This window comes from Macrobrachium nipponense, chromosome 17, assembly GCF_015104395.2.
Source record: "Macrobrachium nipponense isolate FS-2020 chromosome 17, ASM1510439v2, whole genome shotgun sequence".
Lineage (NCBI taxonomy): Eukaryota > Metazoa > Arthropoda > Malacostraca > Decapoda > Palaemonidae > Macrobrachium > Macrobrachium nipponense.
Genome location: NC_087210.1, coordinates 28,835,120 through 28,855,356, shown reverse-complemented (window position 1 = coordinate 28,855,356; position 20,237 = coordinate 28,835,120). Strand labels below are relative to the sequence as shown.

The 20,237-nt window shown below is 41.1% G+C and overlaps 1 protein-coding gene across 3 annotated transcripts in view; it reads right to left on the bottom strand.

Annotated features, from left to right (window-relative positions):
- LOC135196154 (leukotriene A-4 hydrolase-like) overlaps positions 1-20,237 on the bottom strand; it is a 159,211-nt gene that overhangs the window by 6,460 nt on the left and 132,514 nt on the right. For all 3 annotated transcript variants that reach the window (XM_064222716.1, XM_064222717.1, XM_064222714.1), the window contains one exon: positions 9,439-9,659. In XM_064222716.1, the coding sequence (XP_064078786.1) occupies positions 9,439-9,659 (221 nt within the window). The remainder of the gene's footprint in view (positions 1-9,438; positions 9,660-20,237) is intronic.

The following is a 20,237-nucleotide window of genomic DNA, read 5'->3' as shown; positions in this document are numbered from 1 at the left end:
CAAAGTTGACCAAACATGGTTTTTTTCTATTTATCGTGATTTATATGCAAATATTTCAAAAATGAGAGAAGCTACAACCTTCAATTATTTTGTGTTGTATTCTACATAAAATTGTGCACATTTTCATATATAAAACTTTATGTAATGGCTAATTTAAAATGGTGCAAACATTACGACAATTGCATGTATGATTTTTCCGGAAGAGTTACCGCGGGGACGTAAGGAAAATGTTTTTTTTTTTTTTATAAATTCACCATAAATCAAAATATTGTGCTAGAGACTTCCAATTTGTTGCAAAATGAAGGTAAATGATTGAATATTACTAGAATATAAGAAATTTAGCTTACAATTGCGTTTTTCGACCATTTCGGTAGAGTCAAAGTTAACCGAAGGTTGAAATTTTGGCACTTATCGTTATTTATATGAAAATATTTCAAAACTGATAAAAGCTACAACCATGGGTTGTTTTTGGTTGTATTGTGCATGAAATTGCGCACATTTCCATATATAAAATTTTATGTAATGGCTAATTTAAAATGGTGCAAACATTACGACAATCGCACGTATGATTTTTTCGGTGCAAACATTACGACAATCGCACGTTATGATTTTTTCGGAAGTTACCGCTCAGATGTAAGGAAAAAGTTTTTTTCATAAATTCACCATAAATCCAAATATTGTGCTAGAGACTTCCAATTTGTTGTAAAATGAAGGTAAATGATTGAATATTACCTAAATATAAGAGTTTTTGCTTACAATTGTGTTTTTTGACCATTTTGGTAGAGTTAAAGTTGACCGAAGGTTGAAACTTTGGTACTAATCGTTATTTATATGAAAATATTTCAACTGATAAAAGCTACAATCATGAGCATTTTTTTTTTGTATTCTACATAAAAATACACACATTTTCACATATAATACTCCATGTAACGGCTAATTTAAAATGGTGCAAAAATTATGTCAAAGTGACGAAATAATTTTCGAGATGTGTCACTGATACTTTTTAGTGCGGTAAGAAAGAAATTCGTGCTTGTGCGCCTGCGTAACGATTGTAAACAAAACAACACCTTGATCTGTGAACTCCCAGTATCCCCCAAGGTGCGTGATTCAAAAGTTTTTGGCTGGTATGCCTATAAGTATTTTTCCGCGAATTTTTAAAAAAAAACTTTTCTATGTCGACGTAAATTACGTCCGGTCAGTACCCAAAAGACAATTTATCTCGACGTAAAATACGTCCAATAGGCGTTTAAGGGTTAATCAGGATTAGAAAATAACCTATACTAGGTGATAGCCTAAGTATAAAGAGTAAGTTACTGTTTTCTATAGTAAACCAAAAACAGTACATAAACTAAATAGGCTATGAGGTAGTAGCCTATCTTGAAGGCTATAAATTACACCTGGTTAATCCTATACCTTTAAAGGTAAATTAATTAATAAGGATAAGACAATAATCTGTATTAGGTGATAGCCTAACTATAAAATTTCACATCAGTGATTTTCACATTAGAAAGTTAGTTTTATATAGTAGACCAAATAGCCTAGGGCTAGATATAAACTATCTGTGTTACACAAAAGATGTTAGCCTAACTTTGAGTTTACATACAAGTTACTTTCTGCTTTAATATGGCATTTACATTTTATCTAGATTAATCTGAATTAGGCAATACCCTACAGTACTAAGCTAAGAGAGAACAATTTACAAAACATCTTATTGTTGGTGTACTAAGAGATAGTTTAGCTCAAATAGCCTAGGACTGGATATTAACATTATCCTTGGCATAACTAAATAACCTAAAGCCATATAAAACAGTGGCTTGGGCTGAACAATTTAGGAAACATCCTATTGTTGGTGTACTACAATTTAGGAAACATCCTATTGTTGGTATACTAAGTGGTAGTTTAGCTCAAATAGCCTAGGACTGGATATAAATATTACCCTAAAAATAATTAAAGCCATATAAAACAGTGGCTTGGGCTAACTAAACAAATCAGTGCATAGGAAATTAGTTCGAAAGGTATGACAATTAAAATTAAAATTTTACATAGCCAGTGCAAAAGGATTAATACAGCCACATATGGCTGTCAAAACTAACTTAAACCACAAAGGACTCAAGTTAACATAGATTTCTAATAGAATCTATTACAAATATGGAATCTGTATGAGGAACTACAGAGGTGTCTCTCATGAATAATTTAATACTGACTAGCTTCTAATAACCTACTTTATATCACTACAGGGTTGCCTTTATGCCTGACCCTCAGTTCAAGTGTTCCATATCATGATAATGGCTCAGTTCATTTTGTGCCAGTGGGTATGGCTCATACCACCTGCAATGGGTATAGTCTTGTAAAAAAAAAAAAAAAAAAAAAAAAAAAAAAAAAAAAAAAAAACTGAAAATTTGCTTAGTCAACAGATATGTACCAAACTTGTAATATCCTACTGGCAGCGAAACTGCTCATTTTAAGCTGTCCCAGTGATTCCTAGGGTTCAGTAGGACTAAGGAAAAGGGAAATCATATCTTTCCAGAAAAACTCCAGCAGCAGATATAACCCTTTTTTCTTAGATCAAGATTTATGTTTGGGCCAAACCCCAGTAACATCAGTCCCCAGTACTTCCCAGGTGTTTTATGTTTTGGGCAAAAACCCAATAACATCAGTTCCCACTACCTCCTGGTTAACCCTTACAGAGGAAATAGGAAAATTTTTACATGGAGGAGACATTCTTACTATGGAATATGAAGTGTGCATTGCCACTGAAATGACCCGCTGATAATTTTAAAATTTCTAATCCCTTCTGAAGACGAATACTTTGCAGTTACAGCAATCATGGAATACATGGCAGCATTAATGGAACCATTGATTTATGATTTTGTGATTTGAGTCTTGAATAGAAGTTGTCACTTCCCTTCTGCAGTCCTCTGCACTACAATGATCTGCTCTAGAAGGGTCCCAATTACTTGGTCCCTGAACAAGGTGCTTACACTTCGATCAGCCCCTCAATTCAGTGGATGTGATAAACCATGGGCCTTCCTCTAGAAAGGGACAACCACAACTCACAAGCTACAGTATTCAATATTCTTGATTGCATTAGCATCAAGAGCTTGTATGGGCAAACTGGGCTCTCTTAGACGGGCAAAATACATCACGCAAACAGCTGACCATAAATTCTTATTGTCCTCTGGCCTTCATTCCTGGTCAAGAATGGGATTCCTTTCAGAAGGAAATCTATTCTAAGTACACTAGAACTAGCAGACAAAACATTATTCCCAGCAACACTTGCCATGAACTTAAATGCACTCGACTACATTGTGTATTGGTTGGTGGCATAGATATTCTTGACCCATAGGTGCTACAGCAGCAAACCATGGGTCTTCCCAACAGGTGAGTACATATGCTAATTATTGCTGGGGAGGGTTTGACAATGTTGCAACCATACCCAGCATGCTTAGGTAAGTCACCACAGAACTTCACCCTAAAAACGTAAGTTTGCACTTAGGTTCTTGTTCTTTGCTACCAAACCTAAAGATATTTGGAATAAAGAATTGGGACTTGAAGCTAGTGGCTTGCCCTGGACCAAAAAAGTTTTTGGGTTGTTGGGATTAAAATCCAAGAGCTTTTTGTAACTTGTCAATTTCTTTGTGAACCTCCTTTTGACATAGGAATAACCTATTTTTGGTAGTTATCGTCGAGTCCTCAAATCCCTCCCACTTCCCTGATGAAAAGATATAGGTTTTGGGTAAGGCATCATCCTACATCTACCAACAGAAAGGAATGACATTTTGATAGGATTTTGGTCATACGCAAACAATATGACTGTGCGTATGCACATGACCACTTAAGTGTTCACTGAGGATATAAAAAGTGCCCTCTTATCTAGAGTCCATTTATACTCTAACACGTGTTTTAATGTTATCATTACGACACAATACCCAGCCACAAGACCAGTTAAGAAATTCCTTGACATTAGTCTGGTCACCATGGAGCTCTGGATAGACCATGGAAAGGGTAATCCTTGAGGACTCAACAGTGACTACCAAAAATAGGTTTTTCCTATGTCCAAACCCATTTTTTCTATTCTCTGATCTCATGGAAAAGCTTTGGCCATTACTGTATCTACTATAATAATCCCCAAATATAAAATCCTTTGACTAGGACCCAGATTAGACTTCTCCTGATTTATCATAATGCTTAGGCTGTGACAAAATTGAGGAAGTCAGTCATTCTCTGTCCAGAAATAACTTCTCTCTGGACTTTGCTAAGCATGGCCAGCCAATCATCCAAGTGCCTTAGCAATCTGATCCCTTGAGCATGAGCGCATGTCAACACAAGAGTGAATACGTACTCTTGTAAACACTTGAGGCGGCGTTGTCAGTCTGAAACATAGCACCCTGAATTGAAACATCTCTGCAAGACTAGATCAAAGAAACTTCCTGGAAGAATGATGGCTTGGAATCTGGAAATATGCCTCTTTCAAGTTTATGGTCAACATAAAATCCGCAACTCTGACTGCTGCTAAGACTGTCCTTGGAATTTTCATTTTGAATTTTGTCTTCCTGACAAAAAGATTCAAAGTTGACAGGTCTATCAGTCCTCTCATCACCATTGGCCTTTGGAACAAGAAAAATATGGCTGTAGAATCCCCCCGAAGGAAGTCATACTTGCTCAACAGCTCCCTTCTCCATCAATTTCCTCTCTTCCTCTTGCAAAATGAGAAGCTTTTGAAACTCAGGAGCGTAAGAAAGGTGTGGTAGAGGGTGTTCCAACAGAGGTTGAGTGAAGTCGAATGGGAGTATATAACTTACTCAAAGGACATCCACTTCCCATAGCTCTGCTCTGGAAATCTGCCACACAGCCTAATGACTCACCAGGCTTCCCAACACTGGTGGCACTGAGTGGGGAGAGGTTGGACGCCTATTGTCTCCCACCTCTTCCTCTACTTCTTGAAGACTGGTTCTGAAAGGGTTGTTGAGGTGATTTCTTCCTTGGAGAAGCTGACAGTAGTTTTAGTGGCAGGAGGGGGCCTCACTGTCTTATTTTGAGGATTTTGTTGAATCTGCTTTCCTTCATTAGGTCAATTCACTGTAGACTTATTGACCACCTGCTGAACTAGTCTGTCATTGGTATCCATTCATCATCTATCAAATGCTGCTTCCAGTTTGTCCTTAGGTAATAGAAATTGACACTAAAATATCCCTATTACGGAGAGATAATAAAGAGTTTATATCCAGAGCACAACTTAACTTGGCTAGAGCTGTATCTCTTCTCATGAACAGGATATCAGCCCAAACATTAGCACTTAAGTTGGCTAAGTATGAGATAGTTTTAGACCACAAAAGCTGACTCATCTACTGATTTCCTTGTTGAATCAGAAGAGGCCTTTGACTCCAATGTAGCAGCCTCTTGACATGTAAGTGAAGAACATTCCATTTTGACTTGGTCTAAAGTCAAACCTGGTCTTAAACGAACATCTGGGTTGATATGTCTATTCAACAAAAGAATAACAGGTGTTGAATAATATTTCTGTCTTGAAAGAGGTGGACGGAGAAACTTAAATGATCTAATCGATCGTAAAGAGTTATTCTGCCTTGAAATCCGTGCGTTAACATAGTGGAGAACAGATTCTGCATAACTGGAGCACGGTAACTCATAGGACACCTTAACATCATTCTTGGGTCCTAAAAGAGCTTCTATCCCAGCAAGAACAATAATGGAAGGTGTCTCAGTCCTCCTCGAAAGGTTATTGAATTGATGAATCAGATCAATAACCTCTGCATAAGAGGAAAGAAAGTCCTGATTCTCTACCTCTTCTGCTTCCAAAATAATCTGTTCAGCCAAAGCAGAAGGTATAAGGAGATCATGACCACCAGCTCTCTCAGCTGAAACACCTACCTCACTCAATGGCCATCCATGAAAAGGTCTTGATAAATTGGCTGGTGAGGAAGATCGTTGGTATCTTTCTATGTCCTTGACTGAGAATATGAAAGTCGATTCTCTCTCCATTCTGCCAAATCTTGTAAACGGAGCTTCTACGGGTGTCGGCTACGGGTGAAAGACTAGAAACTGCCATTGGCAATCTAGACCTTGAACACCTAGTCCAGGGGTAAACTACTATCTCACTATTCCACGGCCTAGTAGTAGAATGAATGTTATCAACAACATGAGTATCCTCCAAACCGAAACCTGTGCTCTCTTGACCGCAGCATACTCATCTTGAATGGACTTACAGGAGAAATAAGCACCCGGTCAGCGATCCTAGTCGAGTACTCCAACTTTATCCTGTCGCTCTTACGCCCGAACTTGTTGAAATGTCCACACCCCGTCTGAATGTTTCTTCGGTTGTGCTACCACATTAGAAAGAAAGCCATATGTATTCCAACTTTCTCCTGTTGCTCTTACATCCAAACTTGTTGAAATGTCCACACCCTGTCTGAATGTTTCTTCGGTTGTGCTACCACATTAGAAAGAAAGAAGTCAACTTTCAAGGCAGAGCTAACGGACTCTTCTTGAGCTTTATGTCTTACAGGGATCTGACAGTCCTGGCTCAAAGATAAAGAAATTATTCTTCTCTTGGTATGAGGATCAGCCATGAAGTCCCTCATCCTCCAATGCTTAAGGGCATCGGTGGGATCGGGGGTTAATTTTGAGTGACAGTGATCAAACTTCCACAAGTGTTACCTCTAGTTTGACCAAAGATGCACACAAAATTTCAGGTGAATTGGATAAAAACTTTTTTTTTAATGAATATTTTTCTTTTAAACATAAAATGTTTTTGTTTTTTTAAAGTACATCTCCTGTTTTATTTATCATTCAATTAAAAAAAAAAAAGTAATAGCAGAGTTTAATTCCTATCAAATAAAATGGCAAACTCAAAAATCTAATATGTGATGTCTGCTATTTAAAAAAAAATATTTTTAAAAATGCAAGAAAAAATACCATAAAATTATATATTAAATCTAGGTAAAAACATTTTTTTGAGAGAAAAAAGAAAAATAAATTTGCCGTTGTGTTCTCTCACTATCTAAACAAACTGCTTTTTAGATTATTAAAATCCATTCATAAATAAGGGAGTTTTCAGAATTTGAATGTAGAAATGTATGTTTTGAGAAAAATGCAGTTTAAGTTTTGCTAACCCTTTATTTTGCTTTTAGAAGCATATAAAATTTCTTGGAAAAGCCTACATGGCACCTGTTTCCCTCTCTTTTATAAGAGATATTCCCTCTAAAAACAAAAAAATTATCATTTAAAGAAAATAGTTTATAATTCTTTTGGGGGGTTATCATAGAATGCCACTCTACTTTTGTGCTGCCAGGTTTATAGAAGGCTAATGAGCTCCTTCATATCCTCCTTTTGATGTTCTTTGCTTCTTTTGCTTTCTTGAATGCATAGCAGACATTTGTTTCCCGGTCATCTGAAGCCTCCTGATAAAATAACGACATCACCTGCTACGTCAGGGACAGCAATTACATCTTGAAAATGCTCATTCTCTTCCTCCTCCCTCTCCTCATCATCAGATAACTTCAAAACAAAGTCATTACTGCCATCAACATCATCATCTTGATATATTTGTCCAAGGAAATAATAGATTTCACTCGGAGCTTCGTAACAGGAAGTACTTGGCATCTCCTCAGCACACGTGATTGGTGGCAACATATGAGAAGCCACAACATTAGCTGTATCTATACTTTTAGCTTCAAGATAAGTTTTGATATTGTGAGAGTTTGCTTCCCTTCACTTACTAGACTTCTTTTTTGGCATGTTGGTAATATATATACGTACAGAATTGATGTCCAAAAGTCCAAGGAAGTGTTGCAATTGATTGAAAATAACAAATACACGATTACATATAACAAATATAAGAATTCTCTCTTGGGACAACTGGCTCGCATTATTCAGTCATGGGAAGAGTTCCCATCTCTATCAGGAAAACATATTGTACGGCATATGAAACAAAATGCAATGAAAAGAAATACAAATACTTGAAGAATGAATGCAAAATAAAATAGTAAAACCCCCCTAACCAGACCTTTAATTCTCTAAGGCTTCGTATTGATATTATCTTACACGTGGCAATGGCCGGGACCCAGATCTGTGGAAATATGGAGCACACACAGGAGGGACAGAAGAATCTGATGAAACTGAAGTCTTTGAGAAGGAAATAAAACAAGAAGAGGAAGACTTACATCTTTCTTTTCTTTTTGCATGTTCTATTAATCCTCTCCTCAAAAGCTTGTAGCTTCTCCATATTTGTGCATACTACCAAATCCAAAAGCATAGTCGTATCCATCATCATCGGAGTTGAGAGGGTAGGCTGTGGCATTATGACAGTCATAATGACGTCACTGAGGGTCCTGGCTTTGACGTCACTACGCTTGATGGAAAATGCAAGGAGGCTATTGGTAGCCCTGTGGGCACAGCAAAATGCATCCCAACATGATGTGGATAGGTACCATGTGCGTCCCTGTAGATGTCCTGGTGTTCGATCCTATATAGTGTAGACCAATGGGAGAAGGGACATCCATGGAGTGAGGCACAAGAGGGAAGCGGGAAGCCATGTACAGAGACAATAGCCCATCTAAAGTTGGTAATCCTGATAAGCCTAGCATCTAAGACTGGAACATAAGACAAGGATGGCAATGCGGCCCCCTACCTGAACGGAAATCAGAAGCAAAATTATGCCCAAAACCACTCCTGATGCATCCGACAATGAATCGTTGGATGCACAAGAAGGAGTATGGAAAGTTTTCAATACAGAAGGACAAACATATATGGAACAGTCCTCTCTAGATAACGGAGAGCATCACGAGGAAGCAGAGCAAAAGAAGACAACGATGAATCACCATCCCAAGATGGCATCGTCTCCTTCCTCTTGTAATGACCCTTCTCATAAAACCTTTTCCATTGTTCCACCTACCAAAAACAAGCAGAACAGGGACTGGTAATAGTACATATGCTCTCTCTGCACCTACTACATGTTGGATGAGGATCTGTATAAACCAAATGTTAGGAATTGTGAACAAGGGAAGCCACTGATCCCTGGGCACTTCTTTTGTTTCTGATGAGATCCAGAAAAAACCTTTGCAGGGGGACATAAAGGTATCCATAATATCCAATCACACGCTACAATCAACAGGAAATTCACACACTAACCCAAAAAGAAATGAAAAGTGGGAAACTAAACCAACTTTAAAGAGGCTAGATGGTCACGAGTTGCGAGAGGTATGTGGGTGATCCCACATAACTTGTGACCAAGCACGTGCCAATAATCCTTTGCATACACAATCTTGTTAACTTTATTGGATTTAAGCTGGCACTAGATGATTTATCCTAATGGTGAGACCGAGGGTTTGTTTCATATATATATGAACAATTTAAATTTAACATACATATTTCCTTGTCAAAAAGAGCACACCACAGATGCTGAAAAGCAAAACAACTAACCTGTAAATGGGTCTCACAAATTTCATTCGACCTTGTTCAGTGATGAATTTCAGAGCTTCATCCACACAGTCTGGCCAGTGTGATTTCAGTCCAAGCCGTAACCAACGGAATTTAATTTCTGCGTTGTTACGAGAAGACATCCCATACAGTTCTTCCATCTTTTCAAGTTTTGTTATTGATAAAGGTTCACACTCTAGTAACTGTGCCAGCCACTGACTTATCTAAAAAAAAAACAGCATAAAAAGAATTACACAACTTACATTTAATGGCAAAAATTCATGTAGAATATAATGATTTCTGAAAAACCTAACCTTATTCCCATTTAGTATTTTGTTTTTGATTCAGAACTCCCTCAGTAATCCTCTACTTGCATACTTTGTCCCTAGAGGGAATTCAATGACCAAAAAAAACACTTACAGTGTCACTGGAGGGAAGTACCGGTAAATAAAAAATTAAAATCAGGCCTGAATAAAGGGATTTTGACGAAAGGAAAAAATCTATTTCTGGGCGATTGGCTCGTGTCGCCAGCGAAATATCCTTTAATCTATTATTTCTAGGGTAAATGTACTAACACATACCAGAGAATAAATAAAATAAAGAAAAAGGTCAGTATAACTGACTCGCTCACCCTCCAGGAGGGTGTCGGTATGAACACTAGGCGAGTGAGACCACTACCACGAGCCAAATGCCAATAGAAATCTCCCACTACAAAAACCCTCCAAGAGGGGAGCCGACCCACAGAGTGAGCAGCTCGTACTACTACTACTCCATCCCATGCTGCCGACTGCTGCGCCTCTGGTGGCCATCCTGAAGTTAGCAGACAATCTTGGGCGAAGGGATGGGTAGGGTGGGATTTCGCTGGCGACACGAGCCAATCGCCCAGAAATAGATTTTTCCTTACGTCAAAATCCCTTTTCTGGGCTCAGCTCGTGTCGCTGCGCGAAATCGTACCAGAGAAATAGCACAAGATTGTAAACAAAAGTAATAAAATAAAAATAAAATTAAAATAAATTAGAATAGGTCTCAAATAAAAGATAAAATATATGAATAGAATATAATTGCTAAAAGATACATATACACAGGGGTATAAAAATAGAAATATGCTTAAATTACCCTTAAATCTAATAATGTTTGTTAACATAAGGTAATTTACATATATACAGGTAAAATTATTTACATGTATCAATGGTATCTGTGTAACAGCATGTATCAAAAGTATATTAGCAATTAATAAAAACAATTAACAATAATATATAAAGGAATGTATATGACTTAATATACAAAACCCGTAATTATTATAAAATGATGTATCCCCTAGCATAAAAATAAGGGGAAACATCCATGAGATCAATGTTTATAATCATTTGTGAGTGTCCCTAACCAGACAATAAGGGGCACCCACTACACTATCACAAAAGCAGCTAAGACACAAGGTGAATGCAAATGAACAAGGTAGGAATAGACGAACTTATGGGTGAGGCAGGTAGAAAGGAGGACTGAATCTTCTACTAAAAATTAGCTAGAGTCAGGGGAAACTATGTTACCCGCTGCTACTGCTGGGAATTTCAGAGCTTCCAAGGACTTAAGGTAGTGACGTTTGAACACTGTCGGTGATTTCCATCCAGTATACTTTTTCAACTCATCGAAGTTCATATGTTGGAAATAATTAATTGAGGTGGCTACTGCTCTGACATCATGTGCTTTCGGAAAAGAGTCAGGATTGGCTTGCTTAATAAAGTACAGGATTTGTTGCCTGATGCCTTTAATGGATAAAGTTCCACCTTTTTCCCTCCTAAAGAGGGGACCCGATGAAGATGAGGAGGTCCTAGACAGAAAGGCTCGTAAGGTTGTAACTGGGCAAAGAGATATATCTTGTGGAAGGGGTAGTACCTTCCAAGGTTCCCACCTCATCAAAGGATCTTCATTTTTTGCTAAAAAGCTACGTTCCGGAGAAAGTAGGACTTCTCCTGTGGGAAGGAACTGAATATGATCCGGGTCTCTGGATAGAGCCGACAGTTCTGAAATTCTTGCTCCTGAAGCTAAGCTTAATAAGAATAGGGTTTTCCTTAAGAGCATTATAAAAGAGCATGTGTCATTATCGGTTTCGGAAGCCAGTTTTAGAACATCATTTAAGAACCATGAAACTGACGTAGGCCTTACAGAAGGCCTAAGCCTAGCACATGCCTTAGGAATAGACGAGAAGTAGGAATCCGTCAAGTCTATGTTAAATCCAAATTGAAATATCTTTTTCAAAGCTGACTTGTTTGTCGTAATCGTGCTAGCTGCTAAACCTTTTTCAAATAAGGATCTGAAAAAGGATATAGCTGAATTAATTGTCATGATTCTAATATCCGATTCTCTCAGGAAGGTTGCTAACTTTTTGACAGCAGCATCATACTGTCTCAAAGTCGAATCCCTCTTATCGGATTCCAAGAATAGAATATTCTGAGGGTCAATATTCGCATCTCTTTTTGCCGCAAACTTCATGAAATCCATAAAGTTAGGGTTTTGAGAATCCCTGAGGAAGCGAACACAGTCTTCATTTGTACTGACTGGGAGAGCTTGGGACTGGGGATCTGAAGAGGACGAAGGCCCAGCTCCAAAATTAGAGGATACCAGTTGCTCTTCGGCCAGTCTGGGGCTACTAGAGCCACTTGACCCTTGAATGTCCTGAGTTTGTTCAATACTTTCATGAGGAGATTCACTGGAGGGAAGACATAAATCTTCTCCCAGTTGTTCCAGTCTATAGCCAGGGCGTCCGTGGCATAGGCCAGAGGGTCCAGGTTGGGGGCTACATAACACGGTAGTTTGTGGTTCGCTTGTGATGCGAAGAGATCCACCTGTAGCCCTGGGACTCTTTGAAGGATCCATTGGAACGAACTGTTGTCCAGTGACCATTCCGACTCTAGGGGTACTGATCGGGATAGGGCGTCTGCTATGACGTTTCTTACTCCAGCTATGTGAGTGGAGGAAAGATGCCAACTGAACTTGTCTGCCAGGGAGAAGATGGCTATCATGACGTGATTTAGATGACGTGACTTGGAGCCTCCTCTGTTTATACAATGTACTACCACTGCGCTGTCCAGGACTAGCTTTATGTGGGAGTACTTGGGTGGGCGTAACCTTTTTAGAGTCAAGAACACTGCCATTGCCTCCAGTACGTTTATATGGAACTGACGGAACTGAGGTGACCAAGTCCCTTGAACCTTTTTGACCTGGGAATACCCTCCCCAGCCGCTTAAGGACGCGTCTGTGTGGATGGTGATCCCTGGTGGAGGGAACTGAAGGGTACTGACATTGATAAATTCTTGACTCTCGCCCATGGCCGAAGTCGATTCTTTAGAATCAGAGGCACTGAGGATAGTTTGTCCCTGGACCTGACGTTTGCTCGCGAGCGCCAGATTCTGGTTAGGTCTTTCAGTTTGGCTTTCATTAAGACGTTTGTCACTGATGCAAACTGGAGAGAACCCAGGATCCTTTCCTGGGCTCTCCTTGACGCTAGTTTGTGACTTAGAAATTGTTTGACTGACTTTGCTATTTCTTTCCTTTTGGTTGATGGAATCGACAAAGTGTGGGATGATAGATTCCATTGAATGCCCAGCCACTGAAAGTTTGACTCTGGAGTGAGTCTTGATTTGGTCCTGTTTATTTTGAAGCCTAGATATTCCAGGAACTGAATCACTTTCAGAGTAGCTCTGTTGCATTCCTCGACTGTTGGGGCCCAGATCAACCAATCGTCGAGATACGCTACTACCATGATCCCTTGCGATCTGAGTTGTTGCACTACCACTTCCGCTAGCTTCGTGAACACTCTGGGTGCCACGTTGAGTCCGAATGGAACTACCTTGAAGGAGAATGTCTGGTCTCCTATCTTGAAACCCAGATACGGACGGAAGTGTCTTGCAATAGGGATATGATAGTAAGCGTCTGTAAGATCGATAGAGGTGGTGACTGCCCCACGGGAAGTAGGGTCCGCACCTGTGAGATCGTGAGCATCTTGAACTTGTCGCAGCGGATGGCTAAGTTTAAGCGGGACAAGTCTAAGATTACCCTTCTTTTTTGTGAGCCTTTCTTTGGCACGCTGAACAAGCGACCTTGAAATTTTAATCTTGACTCTCGCTATAGCTCCTTTTTGAAGGAGGTCGTCTGCGTACTCTGTCAATTCCTTGGAAGGAAGTTGACGGAAAGGTCTGGATGGAGGTGGGTTCGTCAACCAGCTCCAACCCAGCCCTTTTGACACTATGCTCTGAGCCCATTGGCTGAAGTTCCACCGGTGGCGAAAGTGAAACAGCCTCCCTCCTACCTGAAGTTCTTCATTGGTTCTGGTAACCGCCTCGGCCTCCTCTGAAGTGCTTTCCCCTGTTAAAGGGGCCTCCCGATCCTCTCCCACGAAAGGAACGCTTACCTCTACCTCCCTTACCCGAGCGGTCATACTTCTGAGAAGCTTGACTCTCGAAGGCTTGATTGTAAGCTGGAGAGATGGCGTAAGAGGTGGAGGGCTGAGGCTGAGGGGATATCACATAAATTGGCTGTGATTGACCTTTAGAAGTGGAGGGTTGGGCTGTCTGCACTAACGGTACTGTTGGAACTTGTTGAGGAAAGCGTAGTTGCTTCTTCTGGTAAGGTTGGAAACGCCTGGGTTTCTTTTGTCCCTTACCTTTAGGAGTCAGGTCTTGCTCCTCTTAGCCGAAAGGCCCCAACGATCCTTAAGGCTCTGGTTTAACCTGGTAGCCTCTGACTGGACCTCCTTAACCATAGCTTCTGGGAAGAGATCTGCTCCCCAGATGCTAGACGAGAGTAACCTATTCGGTTCATGCCGAATGGTTGCCTCTTGTAGGACATGCTTCCTACAATTCGTCCGAGCAGTGGCAAACTCAAACATATCTGACTGTACCGTTTGAGTCAGGGCTTTGGTCATGAGCTTAAAAATCGGTTCTGATCCATAAGCCATGGTAGCTACCTCAGACATAGCCATAGAATTGATGGATCTGGCTAGACGCGATTTTGCATCAAATTCAGCCTGAATAAGGCTATCTGGGAGCCTGGGTAGCTTTTCACCAAACTGCTCCATAGCACAGTCTGGTTTGAGTTTGCCAGCTGAGAATGTATTCGGCAAGTCTTCCCACAATTCTCCAACTGAGGGGAGCAACGGAGATGTGGGATCCGCTTCCTTCAACTGCGGTATAGGTTCCCCCTTCTGGGCCGCTGGGATGGTCGACCTCGCGATCTTGGTTAGGAACGGGAGCGGGGTACTCTTCATCCATTGTAAAAATGGTAAAGGGACTCTTAAATGGTTGTATCTTGGTGTTAGAACAATCCATGTCCTCTAAACACCTGAGCCATTCTCTCTGAGCCTGGTCTCGTGAGTAGAGGACTGTCTCCTTAGGTACCTTATCGTCCCGCACCATAGCCGAAGGCGTAAGCCTTGCGTAGCCTATGAACGGAGGCTGGAGGTCTTCCGGGAAGAACTCGAAGTCCTCTATTCTTCGAGTCCCAAATTCCGGTATAGAGATGAGACCGTCCTGGAAGGGGGCGTATGACGCTACTCTCCACGGATTGTTCATAGAGAACTGAGGTAGTGAGTCATACGGAGGAAGTTGGGATCCACTCGTGCTGGACAGTGGAGGAGAGGCTAGAGGAGCTTCTCTCAGCCCGGCTATAATGGAGTCCTGGGAAGTAATCCTGTCCGACAGACGAGAGATCATTTGCTCCATGCTACTCTTTAAGGACCCAACCAGGTCACCCACCTGTTGCAACAGGCCAGCATTGGAGTCCAAAGCCGGAGCTGCTGCGGAGGTGGAGGGGAGGCTCTGAATCGGAACCAAAGGTAGCGGAACTGGTGATTCTGCCGGAGTGCGAGATCTCTCTCTGGAGGATTTACTCCTCGAGGACTTAGAGCCGGAGCTAGAAGCTTTAGACCTGGATGCTCCGGGATTCCCAGCCGGAGACTTACGGGAGGAGGATGAAGCCGAAGTCGTCTTCTTAGACGACGACGACGTCTTAGTCAAGGTCATCACCTTAGACTTGACCTTAGGTCTAACCGAAGCGCCAGGAGAGAATATATTTCGTCACCCCTAAAGCCTTGGAAGGATGGAGAGGTTGCAGGAGTAGAAGAAACAGTTACGCCCAAGGGTGACCCTTGGGTGTCCACCGTACCTACCTCGACCAACAGGTCGTCTATACCTACCATAGGTTCAACATTAATATCTAGGGTCGCGACATCCGTAGAGATATCCTGGTCCTGATCAGTTAATGAGGTAGCCAGCTGTTGTTGGATGAAGGCGATAGTCGGATCCGCTTCTACCGGGTCGACGTATCCTGTCGCCTTGCCTCCGGGGAAGATTAGTAATGCCAACCGCTTCTCTAGGATGTAGGGCTGTCCCTTGGCGGCGTTTTCCCAAAACCGCCGACCCAGGCCCGCAGGGTAGCCAGTGCGGTATCTCTTACCGCCGCCGGAGCCTGGAAGAGAGGGCGTAGTTTAGATTTAAGAATCACTTAAAACTAAAACTTAAAGTATAACTTAAATTAATTGCCTTAAGTTAATAAATGATGAAAACTTAAGCGCTAAAAAAGAAGCGGAGCAGCTACTGGAGATGGAAAACTTACCCCTTCCAAAAGCTGGCTCACCAGATCGTAACATATGGTACACGTCTCATGGTACCAGACCTGGATGTCCCCGAGCGGAGTCGCGCATGGAGCATGGGACCGGCAAACTTCGTGTCCACAAGGGTCCTGAAGTGTGGCGGAACATCCCGGATGCTCACAGTTGGTGGCCTGTAAGTGGGGAGACACATGAGTATCTTAAAAAACATCACTTACAGTCTAAAGGACAGAAGAACTCCGATGCATGCCGGAGCTCGGAAAAAATTTGGGCATAACCCCTCCCTGCATCGCCTGAATAGGCTATAATCCCGGAGAGATCCGGTAAGATATGTAAGGGAGGGGGGATGGTTTAAGGTTCTTAAGATAAACTTAAAGATAACTTAAACCTAACACACAAGCAAACCGGACTAAGTCCAGTGCGTAGCGGAGTGTAGTAACTCAGCAAAACGGTAAGGTTAGTAGAGACCCACTGTATGCTCCGGTCCACCCTACTGGGTGGACTAACAACTTTCCGCTGGATACCAGGACTCCGATCAGGAAGGAGCCCTAGTAAGATGGGAAAGAGCGAGAAGACATACAGGCTCAAGCTAGCCCGGAGCGACACGGTAGCGCGGAGGGTGGGCAAGGCCAGTACCCCCCACTCCGCACCAACCGGCCGGACCGAGAAGCCGGAGAGGTCGAGACCAGTCTGGGTCTGTCCCGACTCCCTAGCCCCTCCGCCTGAGGGGAGAGAGGGAGGCAGGCTCGGGTATGAGGAGCGAGCATGGGCAGACCGACCCACCCCCGCCCGACTCTATGGAAGAGCGGGAGGGGGGGGAAGAATGACTGGACAGGCGTCTGGCTGGCCCGTGATCACGAAGTGACCACGAGGCGGTAAGACCAAATACGACAACTAAGCCTAGGACAACCACTGATCAGGGAAATGCTATCGGGAAGCATACTGAACTGAAAAGCGGTAGTAAATAAGCCCACTGGGCCAAACCAACTGATCAGAGAGATGCTATAGGGAAGCAACCGAACTGATGAGCGGTAGTATAGGCTCAAAGAGCCAGGACCTAGGCTAAGCCAAACGCCTAAATAACCTAACAATAATAAAATACACAGTATAAATAAATAAATGAAAGAAAGAAAACAATATAGCAGGAGAAAAAATCCAGGAGTGTACGACTAACCCGAAGGCAAGTCTACCACTCAAAGCTAGTCAGAGGCCGATACTAAGAACCTGGACTAGGGTCTGGATAGAAGAAGCCTACGTAAGGTAAAATACATGCATGCATGACAACCTGAGTAGACCGTACCCTAAGTAAAGCGGATAATCATATAGAGCGAAGATAAATAAGGGGATGTTCTAGGTATGGGAGACCAAGAACGAACCCATCACGAGGCAGAACCATGCTGCCATGCTTCCGACCCCGAGATCGTATTTATACCTAAAAAACGGCAAATACTGTCTCAGGGCCGGAAAAAACCAACTAACCGTAAATACTGAGTACTTAACTTAGCTGCTGCGATAGCTGCACGCTCCATAATAGAAAATCCAATGAAAGGGCACAAAAAACACAGAGAGGAAAAATATCACAACCGACTCGTGTGCGCTAACTTGAAAGGATGGCCACCAGAGGCGCAGCAGTCGGCAGCATGGGATGGAGTAGTAGTAGTACGAGCTGCTCACTCTGTGGGTCGGCTCCCCTCTTGGAGGGTTTTTGTAGTGGGAGATTTCTATTGGCATTTGGCTCGTGGTAGTGGTCTCACTCGCCTAGTGTTCATACCGACACCCTCCTGGAGGGTGAGCGAGTCAGTTATACTGACCTTTTTCTTTATTTTATTTATTCTCTGGTATGTGTTAGTACATTTACCCTAGAAATAATAGATTAAAGGATATTTTGAGCAGCGACACGAGCTGAGCCCAGAAAATTGTTTTTGAACCAAACCACTGATTTTTTTAAATAAAGCCTTACACTTAAATTGGAAGCACTGCCTACATACTGACATACATATCAGCTTAAAAAATCCAGAAAGAGGTGTGATAATGCACATCATTTTGGCATGAGGTCTAGAGATATGATAAGTTTGAAAAATCTAATTACTGTAATGTGGAATTTCCTAGCCTTTCCCATCACTCTCCTGCTAGGCTATGTGGCCTATTATATAAACTCTTCTGTGCAATGGTTAGCCTCAATGCTGTTGGCCTGGTCATCCTCAATAACTCTCTGGAATTTTCCATGACTCTATCCCACTTCTACTTCCAAATCTACTGAATCTAATCTCTGACCGACTGCTGCTTTTGTTGTTCCATCACAAGCACAAACCATCTCAATTTTTCAGATCTGTCATTTCACAGACTTGAACAAATTCTTCAGCTATTTCCTCACTTAATATATTAAGTGTCTACTAAAATAAATAATGAAGCTCAGAATTCTGAGATTACAAGATCTTCAAAATCTACTTAATTTCCTTTTTAAGTACCTAAGTCTCCCATACACAGAAAAGTACATACTATCATGTTATACATGCAGTAAAGATTTCTTCTCTGATTACTAATTTAAATTTCTATTTACCAACTGTCTAACATTCACTTTCCACTTCAAGCTATTGTTACTGTTCAACTGTCTTCTTAATTAGAATTTACAATCTGATGTTTCCATAGTACCAAAAATGCTCTGCCTCTCCATAGGGTTGCCCTTCCACCACTTTATGACATCCTCCTTTACAAGCTAAGCATTTCTTGTACATCTTGAGTATCAAAATACTAAAGGCAGCCCCAGGTTAACTATTGGGGTTCCGTTCCTAGGGGCCTGACGCTAACTGAAAATCATCGCTAAACGAAATTCAAAAGTCTAAAGGCGCCACAATCCACCTTACGGTGCCTAGACTTGTTAACAATGCCTTAGACATTGTCATAGCCTGATATTTGGCCCTAATATGTTATAACTCTTTACTGGAAATGTGGAATTTAATTCACCTATCATTTACTATGGTCTGCATGGTAGTTCTATAAATTTTTAATGTCAGATTTGATGAACTTACAGGTAAATCGTGGCCTAGTATGAGAGAGAGAGAGAGAGAGAGAGAGAGAGAGAGAGAGAGAGAGAGAGAGAGAGAGAGAGAGAAACTCACCTTTTTCAGACTGCTAATGTTTCCTCCATCTCTTTATTTATCATATCTTCTAGTTTAATATGTTAAAAAAGCAATAAAGAGAATGATAAAAGTATCGTTAGTAACGTTATAATCGTTGCTTAAACACTACAGCCATGAACAACTGAATGATAACAGTTGTTTTGCTAAAAAAACTGAACTGAAAATCATCGCTAAACGAAATTCAAAAGTCTAAAGGCGCCACAATCCACCTTACGGTGCCTAGACTTGTTAACAATGCCTTAGACATTGTCATAGCCTGATATTTGGCCCTAATATGTTATAACTCTTTACTGGAAATGTGGAATTTAATTCACCTATCATTTACTATGGTCTGCATGGTAGTTCTATAAATTTTTAATGTCAGATTTGATGAACTTACAGGTAAATCGTGGCCTAGTATGGAGAGAGAGAGAGATGAGTGAGAGAGAGAGAGAGAGAGACGAGAGAGAGAGAGACGAGATGAGAGAGGATGAGAGAAACTCACCTTTTTCAGACTGCTAATGTTTCCTCCATCTCTTTATTTATCATATCTTCTAGTTTAATATGTTAAAAAAGCAATAAAGAGAATGATAAAAGTATCGTTAGTAACGTTATAATCGTTGCTTAAACACTACAGCCATGAACAACTGAATGATAACAGTTGTTTTGCTAAAAAAACTGAACTGAATCTGATAAAAGTTTTGCTTGCATTTCAGTCATCGTAGGATAGTAAAAAATTATTGTAGTTATGATACAAATGACGTTAATTAAGTTGAGCAGGACTTAAATATTTTTGCATTATACCTTTATTTGCTATGGAGAAAATATTGGCAAGGAAGTATAGTACTGCTAAATTTAAGCTGCAGTTGTAGCTGAACCTGAGAAAAATAAATGTTCACACTGCTAATGACTACAAATTATCTTGCATCAGCAACATGGGTACAACTTTACTGCAAATAATGGTTGAGAAAAATTATATTTTTATAATAAAATATTTTATTCATACTTACCAAGCAATTATGTACTCAGCTGTAGGATTCCTACGCATGGCAGACAAAACTTCAAGTTTCTCGGTGGCG